This window comes from Xenopus tropicalis, chromosome 3 (genome assembly GCF_000004195.4).
Source record: "Xenopus tropicalis strain Nigerian chromosome 3, UCB_Xtro_10.0, whole genome shotgun sequence".
Classification (NCBI taxonomy): Eukaryota; Metazoa; Chordata; class Amphibia; order Anura; family Pipidae; genus Xenopus; species Xenopus tropicalis.
In genome coordinates, this window is record NC_030679.2 from 24038318 (window position 1) to 24051088 (window position 12771).

The 12771-nt window shown below is 36.0% G+C and overlaps 1 protein-coding gene across 1 annotated transcript in view; it reads right to left on the minus strand.

Moving 5' to 3' along the window:
* Positions 1 to 1858: 1858 nt before the first annotated feature.
* gabrb2 (gamma-aminobutyric acid (GABA) A receptor, beta 2) overlaps positions 1859 to 12771 on the minus strand; it is a 151357-nt gene continuing 140444 nt past the window's right edge. Inside the window, 4 exon segments of the mRNA NM_001102951.1 lie at positions 1859 to 3030; positions 5381 to 5625; positions 7818 to 7970; positions 9426 to 9563. Of these exon segments, the coding sequence (NP_001096421.1) occupies positions 2683 to 3030; positions 5381 to 5625; positions 7818 to 7970; positions 9426 to 9563 (884 nt within the window). The 3' untranslated portion in view covers positions 1859 to 2682.

Consider the following 12771-nt stretch of genomic DNA (forward strand, 5'->3'; position numbering starts at 1 on the left):
TAAAATTAGTAACACTCCACCTAAAATTAAGCTTATTGCATATAGGGTTGCCACCTGTCCGGTTTTGACCTGGACAGCCCGGTTTTCAGAAGGGCTGCCCGGGTCAAAACCTGCTGCAGCAATCAGCGATGCCCCTGTGACATCACAGCCCCGCCTCCTCTCCATCCTGCATTGTCACAGCTCCACTTCCTCCCTGTCCCCCGTGAAGTCACCCCTGCCCAGGTAAGAAAGCTGACAGAGGTGGCAGCCCTAATTGCATAAATTTTTTTCTACTAGGATAACAGAAACAGCAAAGCAAATATTTCACCCCCACTATACATATATATTTCTGGGTAACTTCATTCCATTAAGATTCATACATTTCTATATTATTTTTCACCTGACATGGCATTTGTGAATTATCCCATTTAAAAAAAAGACAAATTACTGTACAGTACTTGCTATAATGTTGAGTTTATAAATAGTGATATTTGTTTCTGAAATGGCCCAAAACTTTTCGTTGCAAAAAAGCAGCTGCAAAAATTTTTTCCCACCATTTTACGACTTTTCCCACACTCCTCACTATGTATGAAGGAATTTAAATAACTCCTCCAAAGCATTAAGCATTGCATAAATGTGTTTTGTATACAGGTATGGGATCCATTATCCGGAAAGCTATGAATTACAGGAAGGGCATCTCTCATAGACTCCATTTTAATCAAATGATTCAAAATTTTAAAAAAGATTTCCTTTTCCCCTGTAATAATAAAACAGTACCTTGTACTTGATCCCAGCTAAGATATAATTACCCCTTATTGGGGGCCGAACAGCCCTATTGGGTTTATTTAATGGTTAAATGATTCCCTTTTCTCTGTAATAATAAAACAGTACCTGTACTTGATCCCAACTAAGATATAATTACCCCTTATTGGGGGCAGAACAGCCCTATTGGGTTTATTTAATGGTTAAATGATTCCCTTTTCTCTGTAATAATAAAACAGTACCTGTACTTGATCCCAACTAAGATATAATTACCCCTTATTGGGGCAGAACAGCCCTATTGGGTTTATTTAATGGTTAAATGATTCCCTTTTCTCTGTAATAATAAAGCAGTACCTTGTACTTGATCCCAACTAAGATATAATTACCCCTTATTGGGGGCAGAACAGCCCTATTGGGTTTATTTAATGGTTAAATGATTCCCTTTTCTCTGTAATAATAAAGCAGTACCTTGTACTTGATCCCAACTAAGATATAATTACCCCTTATTGGGGGCAGAACAGCCCTATTGGGTTTATTTAATGGTTAAATGATTCCCTTTTCTCTGTAATAATAAAACAGTACCTGTACTTGATCCCAACTAAGATATAATTACCCCTTATTGGGGGCAGAACAGCCCTATTGGGTTTATTTAATGGTTAAATGATTCCCTTTTCTCTGTAACAATAAAACAGTACCTGTACTTGATCCCAACTAAGATATAATTACCCCTTATTGGGGGCAGAACAGCCCTATTGGGTTTATTTAATGGTTAAATGATTCCCTTTTCTCTGTAATAATAAAACAGTACCTTGTACTTGTTTCCAACTAAGATATAATTAATCCTTACTGGAGGCAAAACAATCATATTGGGTTTATTTAAGGTTTAAATGATTTTTTAGTAGACCTAAGGAATGTAAATCCAAATTATGGTTTTCTGGATAAGGTATCTACCTTATCCAGAAAACCCTAGGTCCCCAGCATTCTGGATAACAGGTCCTATATACATATGTATGTATAGATAGATATAAAATTAATAATTGAAAATAAATCAGTATTTTCATATAGAAATATAGAAGATTGCTGGCATAGATAGAAATGTTTGTTCCCTTTTGATATGTTTTTTATTTGTGTTACTCTACTCTACTAGCATTTCTTACAGTAAAGTTTGCCATAAGCTCCCCAAGACTTTTGAGCTGTGCAGGTTGATTTTTATATGGCAAGGGTGTTTTCTAAGGGTCATATGCTCTCCTCTATGCTGAGCTCAATTAATTCTACTGCAGAAGGGATTTCTCTTCTCCTCTCAGATCCCCTACAAAAATGCCTTCCCCCAACTATTAATTACAGATCTTTACATTTTACAAATGTGAAAATTGATTAAAGCTACACTTCATTCCCTAGTCTTATAGCCACCATGTGTATGTATTACCTACTGTAAAACAATGATAGAAATATTGGTTATCACCACTGACATATTCTCTTTTGGAACTGATAAAACTTTAACAACCAAGTGCCATGGATGCTATAAAAGATTGTGTTTTACCTTTGAAACAGATGGATTTCTCAAAATGTTCCAGATTATTGACTAATGCATTTAATGTTTAATAATAAGCACATTCGAAAGTGCACTGTTAATGTGCCTGGAGAAACTTCTGCGAACCTATGGGGAAGCTTTGCATTTTGCTTAAAATGAACTTGCCTCTACAGAAGGAAAAACTTGAATATGTTTATAAAAGTAACTCATTATTATAAAGTAGAAGGAGTAGTGATATACTTACTCGGTATAGAATAAAACCAGTTTTAAATATACACAGTGGAATGTGCCAGCAACTAAGGTGTTTTAAAATAGCTTGTGTCCTGAATATTTTTTGTCTAAGCCCCACTTCTGGTTAAACACAAACTGAATGGAAATCCAGTTCTTGTCTCCTGTATGGCTTTTAGTCTTTAATTCACATAATAGAGCCAGTAGACAATGTTGAAGAATGAAAAAACCACTGGAAAGATCATGCGTGACCATCTGTCTATGGCATTTACATCAGTCAAGTCAGGAATATTAATTTTAAGCTGGGATGCGCGTCTTCGTAGTCTGCTCTTTTTTTGAACAACGTGTCGTTCTAAGGCATTCCGTCCATAGCTGTGTCTGGGTAACCCGGCTTTGCGGTACTGAATACTTGAAGTATCATAAGCCAACATAGTGCTCCGTGGATCCCCAAGCCCCATTACTGCTTCGGATGCTGCCATTTCATTTTTTATCTCAAGTGTGCTTAATAGGATATTTTCATGGGGGTCCATCTTAAAATAATAAGAAGAGAAAAAAAAGACATTTTTGACTGCTTCATTTGCTTAGTCCTTCATTTTATTGTGTCAACAATTGCGTTATGCATTTCTAAATGTATAATAGAAGGAATGTGCCACTGTGCTGCCTTTTTGTTCTACTTTGCTAAAAATCTACCCAAAAAAACTCTACTAGTACCAATCATCTGTTCTACTTCCTTCTGGCTGCTTTCCTAGGCTGTGCAGTAAAGTAGGCATCTCTCAATGCTTTGCACTGTGGCATGTCAGTCAGGCCAATCAGGATGGTGGAAGACCTGATAGAGGACTGCAGTTTATAATTTTCTGTGGGGAGTCAGAGCTATCATTGGCTACCCTATTAACTTATACAGTTTTTTTGGGAAAGAATCATGAGAATACACCCAACACTAAGAACAGTCTAGGTAGGATCTATGTTGCGCTCCATTAAAGATGTCATTTTAAAATAACTAAATATATGGGCCAGATAGAAATGATTTATTGCATGTTTTTAAAATTTCCTACATGATGTCCACTTACATACATATAGTACTCCAGGTTAGTATATTTTGCTAACACATTCACATATGATACATCTGAGGAAACTAAGGTAGCCATACCAAATGTCTCTATATGGTGATCCCCAACCAGTGGCTCAACATGTTGCTCCCCAACCCCTTGGATGTTGCTCCCAGTGCCCCCAAACCAGGTAGTTATTTTTGAATTCCTGACTTGTGGGCAAGTTTTGGTTGAATAAAAACAAGAATAAAAACAATAAAGCCCCCTGTAAGCTGATAGTGTGCATAGAGGATACCTAATAGCCAATCTTAGCCCTTATTTGGCACCTCCATTAACTTTTATGATACTTGTGTTGCTCTATAAGTCTTTTTACATTTGACTGTGGCTCTCGAGTAAGAAAGGTTGGGGACACCTGCTATATAGTTCAATTAAATTCAAAGCATGAATTAAAGTCTTCCAGTTATGTAATATATGTAAAAATGAATATACATAAATATAAGACAACATCTAGAGAGCTTCATCAGAAAGGGTGCCTTGATAAATACTGTTATAAGCAAGAGATACCTTTTAATTAAACAAAAACTAAAGACCATTCAAAGATTAAATTATAAATTATACATCTCATGCAAATTATTTTTGTTCCATATTGGTGGTATAAAAACATTTTGATTACAATGACCCATGCCTTAAAAGTTTCACGCAAAGCTTTCTATCCTGATTAAGTTTTTTTGCCTGTAGGGCATCGTCAAGAAACATTAATGCAGAGTGCCACCAATACCAGGTAATGGTACAGGGGGCACCTAGACCCATTCTGCCTATTATTTTCATTTAATAGTTGCAGAATAGAGCTAAAATAGAAAAGACCAGAAGTCATACTAATAAACATAACCCTTTTTTGTACTTTTGGCATCTTTTATATATCAGCTTACATCTATACATCTATCTATAGAGCAATACAAGTAGTAGGCAGTATCACATATGAAATGTTCTTTTGGTGCACAAATCAATCCTAAATTCAGCCAAAAGTCAAAAAAATTACCCATACCAAAAGGACAAAGGCACATCAATGCTGCATGGTCCCTGAGCTCCTCCCTCTTTACACATGTGCATTATTGGACTTCATCAGACCAGTTTGCTTGTTTTGTTGTCTAATGTACAGAATCTTATGATAATTGTCTAAAGGAGTAGGGGGCTTCTTCTAAACCACAAGGGTCTCCAGTAATCTACATTCCTAATCCTTAACCCTATTTGACCATCCTCTCTTTCCTCTCTCTTTTCTTTCCACTCCCATTAAAGATAAGACAAATGTTCATATGCTAATATGCAGCTCATTTTAAGTACAGATATTGGATTCAAAACTGTATCATATTTGGAAAATCTAAAAAAGCTTTTTATACTAAATCCTGTTTTTAAGCAGAATTGTGGATCAATAATTCACCTTTGTGGTGACTGATGAGCGAGTGGGACTCATAACATCCAGCAAGAAGTAGTATTACTAAGATTCTAAGTGGAATCCCCTACAATGTACTGAAGTCACTGAAGCCAAGTTAAGTTAATGATTGCTTCAATGGACATTATTGTGTATTATTATTGTGTACAGATGTACGCATTATTATGTACAGATGAGCTGTTAAACTTTGCATTGCATGGTCTGATCATTCACTATACCAGATGTTCTGGGGTGGGGAAAAATAATAAAATGATGATATCAAACAAATAAACAAACAAAGTCACTATATATTTGCATAAATGATATAATAATACTGTTATAGCTATTTTAGTATACTTGTTTGTAAAATGATTAACCATGTGCAAAATGCAGTTTTAGCAATACCTTATTAAGTTCCATTCGCATCTGCTCATTATTGGCATGTGCAGCCCTTTCTGCTGCTCTCTTTTGCCGTTGCGGTCCTCTGCCAAAAAATATGTAGTTGACCAAAGCATACTCCAATAAAGCCATGAAAACAAACACAAAGCAGCCCATAAGATACATATCGATAGCTTTCACATATGGGATTTTGGGTAGAGTTTCTCGTAAATGTGTGTTAATGGTTGTCATGGTCAGAACAGTTGTGATTCCTTAAAAAGAAAAAGAGAGAGAAGGATAATTTTACTAGTATCCTAATAATAAATTTTATAACATGATGCTATTATATAAACAAGCCCCATTATAAATATCCATGAAAAACATATTAACAAAACACTATGGCTTATTTCCAAAGCCCCTGGACGCAAATGCAAGAACACTAAGGGACACAAGAGCCCATTGCTTAGTGTTAATTCTAAGATTACTTGCGTCCAGGGGTGGCGGATCAAATATTTCGCTTTCCCTGCAATGACCAGCATCAAGTGGCAAACTTCAGCCCTAATGTAGCTTGCACATCCTGCTGCTCTGTAATGTACATGACTGAATGACACACTAGGTCCAGATCAGGTAGGGGGTAGGAGGGTGGACAGCTATGCCATTCAAACTTCAGTCTACAGGTCTCTGTGCTCCGAAATGGCCAGTTGCTCCCCTATTTGCACTTTGCACACTACGTAGGGCAATGTGAATGCGTCCTACCATCAGTGAGCACATTTGTGCCATCATAGCAGATGTGTTACTCTGCCTAAACTGACCAAAACAAGCTGATTGGTTCCAAGACATTCCAAGGTTGATGTTTATGCTCACTGTATTAAATAAAACCCTCAGTTGTGCTTTAAATGTATTAAATTGATTGTTACATGAAAGACAATATAAATCATTGATATGGATAAATATTCCACTACACTGTTCATTACTGAATGTTCTACTTTCCCAAAACAAAGAATTATAATGCAACATATTCTTTATTCATAGTTGAAGCAGTGGTACTAGTGGAGTACTGCAAGAGTCCTTGGCCAATTGCTTTTTAATTTGTTTATTAATAAATGGCTTTGAGGTGGACATTTTAAGTCCTTTCTCTATTTGCACTAAATTGTGCAAAGTTATAAGTTCCATGCAGGATGCTGCCACTTTTCAGAGAGATTTAGATAAGCTGGAGAACTGGCACACTGGCAAATGAGGTTCAGTGTTGAGTGCAAGGTTATGTACTTCGGTAACATGAGAAATAACAAGTGAGTAAACAAAATAGTGTGATAGAGATAGTGGGGGATATTATATCCCTTAAAGGAACAGTAACACCAAAAAATAAAAGAGCTTTAAAGTAATAAAAATATAATGCACTGTTGCCCTGCACTGGTAAAACTGGTGTGTTTGCTACAGTAACACTACTATAATTTATATTAATACCCCGCTGTGTAGCCCCGGGGGCAGCCGTTCAAGCTTGAAAAAAGGAGAAAAGGCACAGGTTACATAGCAGATAACAGATAAGTTCTGTAGAATACAATAGTGTTTTATCTGTTATCTGCTATGTGCCTGTGCCTTTTCTCCTTTGAATGGCTGCCCCCATGGCTATATAGCAGCTTATTTATATAAATTATAGTAGACTTTCTGAAGTAAACACACAACTTTTACCAGTGCAGGGCAGCAGCACATTATATTTTAGTTACTTTTACACACTTTCATTTTTTGGTGTTACTGTTCCTTTAAAAAAGATCAAAGAACCAGAGTTGTAAAGGGGTGGCCCCCTATAGACTTAGACTTAGCAGTGCAGGTGATTCTTTGTGGCGAGGGCAGTGAGGTTACGGAATGTGCTAACAGCAATGTTTGTGATGGCAGATTCTATTAATGTATTTTAGAGTGGTTTGAATGACTTCTTGAACAAGCATAATATCCAAGGCTTTTGTGCTCTTAAGACCTACAATTAGGAGGGCTTGATCTTGATGGACTTTTGTCTATGTCAACCCAAAATAATTATATAACTGTCAAGATGACTATTTTCTACACTAAAATAATGATTAATGAAAAATAAAATATATATTATATAACATATAAATGTTTTATAATTTTGGTAAAAATCCAGTAACAAATTTGACTATGTAAACTAACCTGAGAAAAAGGAAGCAGGCTATGGAACTGAGCTATATCCTGGATAGCTACTCTCTTTCTTTACTTTGAATACTATATACAATAGGCTAGAAGTCCCTCACAGTAGAAAAAGGACATCAAGCACCTTTCGGACACCAGGGATCCGTTTAAAATCCGAACTTTATTTCGTCATGTTTAAAAACAAAGAGTGCCTGACGCGTTTCGTGCATTAGGAGCACTTATTCATAGGCTAGAAGTCCCTCAGAATCATGTTATATCAGACATTATTTTTTTTCTGATTCCAAATGTAGAATCACCTTACCCAAAGCAACTCGAGCAGCTGATGCATCATAGTTAATCCAAAAAGAAACCCACGAAAGAATTGTGATCAATATTGAGGGCATGTATGTCTGCAAGATGAAGTAGCCAATGTTCCTCCTCAACTTAAAACTGAGAGATAACCTTGGATAAGATCCTAAAAGAAGAAGAGGTTTTGCATCTTAGTAAGTACAGTATAAACATAAACTGGAACAAAAAGAGTTGTTTATTGTTTCATCCTATCTATGAGCTCATGGAAAGTACATATTTCTAAACTTTCTACATTAATTCTATAAAGTTCACAGAAAAAAAGATTCAAGTGATGAGTTCTGGGGTCCTCTGATGCCTGTGAGCAGTGGGGTGTTTAGTAAGCAATAGAAAGCAATAAATGTTTTACCTTTTTTAGCTGAAATAATGATTCACTGCTTTTTGTTACTGCACTTTTATTGCAGGTTTTGTATTTTGAACTAGCATGGGGCAATTTTATCATAAGCTGACTTTGTATAAATATATATATTTGAGAAAAACTTCTTACTTCTGTATTTATTGATGCATGTTACATAGGGATGTTTACATGACAGCTATTTTACAATAAAGATAAGCATTCTGCATTGTCCAAGTGACCTGAGGTAACAATTGATTACAGTGCAAGCTGTAAGTGATAGTAATGCTAGAGGAGATATAATAAGAGCATTGTTGCTGTCACAGCACTTATAGGACCAATCTGCTACAGAGAGACTACTGATAAAGTGCCCATATACTGTAAGATCTGCTCGCTTGGCAAGGTCACCATGTGAGCGGATCTTCTCCCGATATGCACTCCTATGGGTGGGTGATATTGGGCACTTGGTACCCTGCACCCCTCTTTGGTGTCTGGTGTGTCTCTCTTTAGGTTATAACAAAACCAAGGGAGATGCCTCTTGTAATTGTAATGCTTGGACAAGCCATGTAATGATTAAAATGGACAAGCCATGATTAAAATGGAGTCTTTAAATGATGTATTTCCTGTATTTAAGAACTTTCTGGATAATGGATCCAGTATCACCAATAGTATCTCCATCAGGCAAACCCTAAAATAAGCTTTTTAGGCTCTTTATGCTTTTGTACGTACCTCACTTGGTATTTATAATGGGAGAAATGGAAATGGAAATGGAAATGCAACTACCAAGGTTCTGACAAGGCTCTGATGCTACAACTGTGTTTTAATACCACGCACTGGAAGTAATGCCATTTGTAAACAAATTCTGTAAGAAAAACTTGACCACAAATTACTAAAGCATGCTACTTAGCTGGAGCCCTTTTTCTCTGGCAAAATTACTGAATTTTGGACAAAACACATGACAATTTGTGTCTCTTTTTGCACTGTTTTACATTGATAATGAGCCTTATAGACTTGGTACTCAGTATTATAAATAGAAAAATAGACTTTGGTAGCCATAAACATGACCATGAAGAATAAGGGCGCCTCCCCCAAGCTGCCAAATGATTGTGCTAGCATGAACACAAATATTTCATCTGTATTCTGCTAGAATGCACTTTGTTTAAACATTTTCAACAGGATTATAAAATGTTATTAATATTTTGTACCACTGCTTACATAGTCAGTACCTACCTGTTGAGAAAACCACATTCCTTGAAAGAAGGTTGTAATCTATGATTGAGAATTGTGGCAGTTCAAGCCTCTCCACTCCTGTAACAGCATTATTCCCACCACGCCAGTAGAATCCAATGTCATCTGTAGTATATCCGTCTGCAAGTCAAAAATACAATATTTGATATATTTGATTCATAGGGTGGAACAGTGAATGAGGCTGATAAAAGACCAGGAGACTCTGAGACAAAATAAAGAACTGCCTTGAGGCATAACTTTCTATATTCTATAACTTGAATTGAACACATTGGAATTAATTCTTTATAGGAGTGATTAAACTGTAATGCTAGGAGCTAGGAATAGTGATGAGCGAATCTGCCCCATTTCGCAGGAAAATTAGAGAAATATGCAAACGACAAAAATGTTGCGCATGTCAAAAAAATTGTCTCACGTGACAAATTTTTTTGATGGGGGTGACATTTTGTTGACGTGGGCAACAATTTGTTTTCACCCATTTCTTGAAAAATTCAACCAATGGTGAAACGCAGAAATTCACTGCAAATCCACGCCTGCTGTATTATTTCATCCGTCACTAGCTAGGAAGTTTTTAGTTAGAATCTGTCAATATGAGGAATTCAGAGGGAAGCTATCATTGTGTAAGTTTTCACATTTAACATTTTTTCAGGTCTCAAGCAATATATTTAGTTATATGGAGTAGAAGTCATGGAGAGCTTCTGCTCCATGCAGTCAACTCTGCTGTTTAAGTGGCATCAGCCTATGTGCTGGATGGTGCAACTGTTTAATATGACACATACAAAGGAAAATTATTGTTGTGGGTGCAATGAAGTGACAAAGGCTGTGGCCCCACCAAGAATTTAAAAAGTGTGCAACTTTTGACAGATAACTCTCTTTGAGGGTTTTATACTTAATATATACCCTTAAAGTACACGTGTTCCAAATTATAAAGTCATAAATAAAACAGCTAATTTAATTAATAGATTAAATCCCTTTGGGTACCAACAAATAAGGCAGGAACCCAAGGACTGCAGTCTTGTAAGTACCTTGGTCTACTGCTACAATTAGAGAGGACTATCTGATCTATCAAACCACAATGTGAGTACAACATGCCTGTGCTCAAAGACGCAAACAAAATCTACAGGTCCTTCTGGGAGGTCTGTTTACTATCCAAAAGCTACAAAGAGCTTGACATGGAAATACTTACCATATATTTTCCAGTTGTAATTAGTTTTGAAATCTAGAGCTTAATTGGTACAATATCTAGAATGACCTGTCTAGATTAGAACATCAAAAAGGTTTGCAGAAAGTATTCTCTCACTTTATAATCTACAAAGGTGCCTGACAGATATGCATTGATTTCACTTTGTAAAGGAAATAAGGGGTACCAATTCATGTAATTATGAACTAATTTGTCCGATTTAATTTCACCAAAAAAGGCAATGGGCATTTTTTTCAGGGTGACTTTTTCCATACCATGTGACTTTTTTTTCACCCATTGGAGTCTATGGCTGTTTTTTGTGGCAAATTACTAATGCTCTGCTCTGCCGCAGTAAAGACTTAGTTTATTCCTAGTTACAGTCATTATTATTATTGTCATTATCAACAGGTATTAATAAAACACAAACATGTTTTGCAGCATAGTAAAATAAATGGGTGTATACTGTATATTCAATATACAGGTATAGGACCCATTATCCAGAATGCTCAGGACCAAGGGTATTCCGGATAAGGGGTCTTTCCGTAATTTGGATCTCCATACCTTAAATCTACTAAAAAATCAATAAAACATTAATTAAACCCAATAGGATTGTTTTGCATCCAATAAGGATAATTTATATCTTATTTGGGATCAATTACAAGTTACTGTTTTATTACTACAGAGAAAAAGGAAATACGTTTTTAAATTCTATATTATTTAATCAAAATGGAGTCTATGGGAGACAGGCTTTCCGTAATTCGGAGCTTTCTGGATAACGGGTTTCCGGATAAGGGATCCCATACCTGTACAAGATAACAGAAGCTTCGAGCCTGTACTTCTTTAAGAAATCTGTCTTTTCTTTATCTCTTCCTCTTATAAAAGAGTCAGAATAACAATCATTTGCATCATACTAAAATCTTAATATAGTGAACATTATTTTGTAAAATTAGCCTCTTGAATTGTTTAAGAAATATGTATTTTTCACGGGGAATCTCTTGAGTCCAGATTTTTATTCACTGCATTAGACTAAAAGAATGACTATTTAGGTGAATGGTTTTCTGTGGACTTGACATTTTAGCTCACTATTTAAATTTGCAAAAAGACAGAGCTTTCAGGGCCAAATTGGGTCAGGTTAATTGAACATTAACTCAAGTGCAATGCAGTAAGTACTTACCAAGAGAAAAACTATTTGCTGAGTACTTGTAACTAATTTTTAGGCTTTGCCTGTGCTAATAAGAAAATGTTGTACTACACAATATAGCACTTGCAGCAACATGATGTTAGCTATGCTTGGAAAAAGGGAATAAAGAATTATCAGTCTATATATTTTATGTTACATAGCTAGTTCATTTATTAACCTGGTCTTTTATTTATAAGCCTCCCACTAGTCCCGTAACACTGTTTAAAACACAATGCACATGTTTCACTAGTCATGTTTAAATAATCCAAACACAACTCACATGAACAATTAGAAAGTTCTGTTTTCCCCTAGAAAGAACAATAATGAAATTTGAAGGGAACCCCCTTCAAATTTCATTATTGTTCTTTCTAGAGGAAAATAGAATTTTCCCTCAATGTTCCTTTTTTTCCATTATTCAAGTTTTTTTGTGTTAAGAACATGAAATTGAATATTTGTTAGGTGAAACAAAAAAATTAAAAAAAAATGTAATTCAAAACTTTGGCATCTTAAAGCTTGCAGAAGTTGGTAGGAGCTGTCCTACTTAAAATTTCTAACTATCTAGTCAATTCCATCTTTTTGAGATTTTCTAAACATTTTTTAGCTTTGTGACCTATAAAAAATATTATGTTGCTGTAAAAACACTATTGCCAAAATGTGGAAAACCAATATGTCTCCCACCTTAACACAAGTCCTTAGAGAAGCCCAAATAAACAAGACCTCAGAAGAACTATTGGACAATAATCTGGGATGGAAAACCCATAAGGGCTCTGGCACACAGGGTGAGAAGATGCCCGCAACAAATCTCCCTTGTCGTGGACGACTAATCTCCCCGAAATGCCATCCCACCGGCTAGAATGTAAATCACCGGTGGGATGGCACATGCAGCATTCCTCTCAAGGCAACTTCCACCGCGTATGCCATCCCACCGACGATTTACATGGGATGGCATTTCGGGGAGATTAATCTCTTCA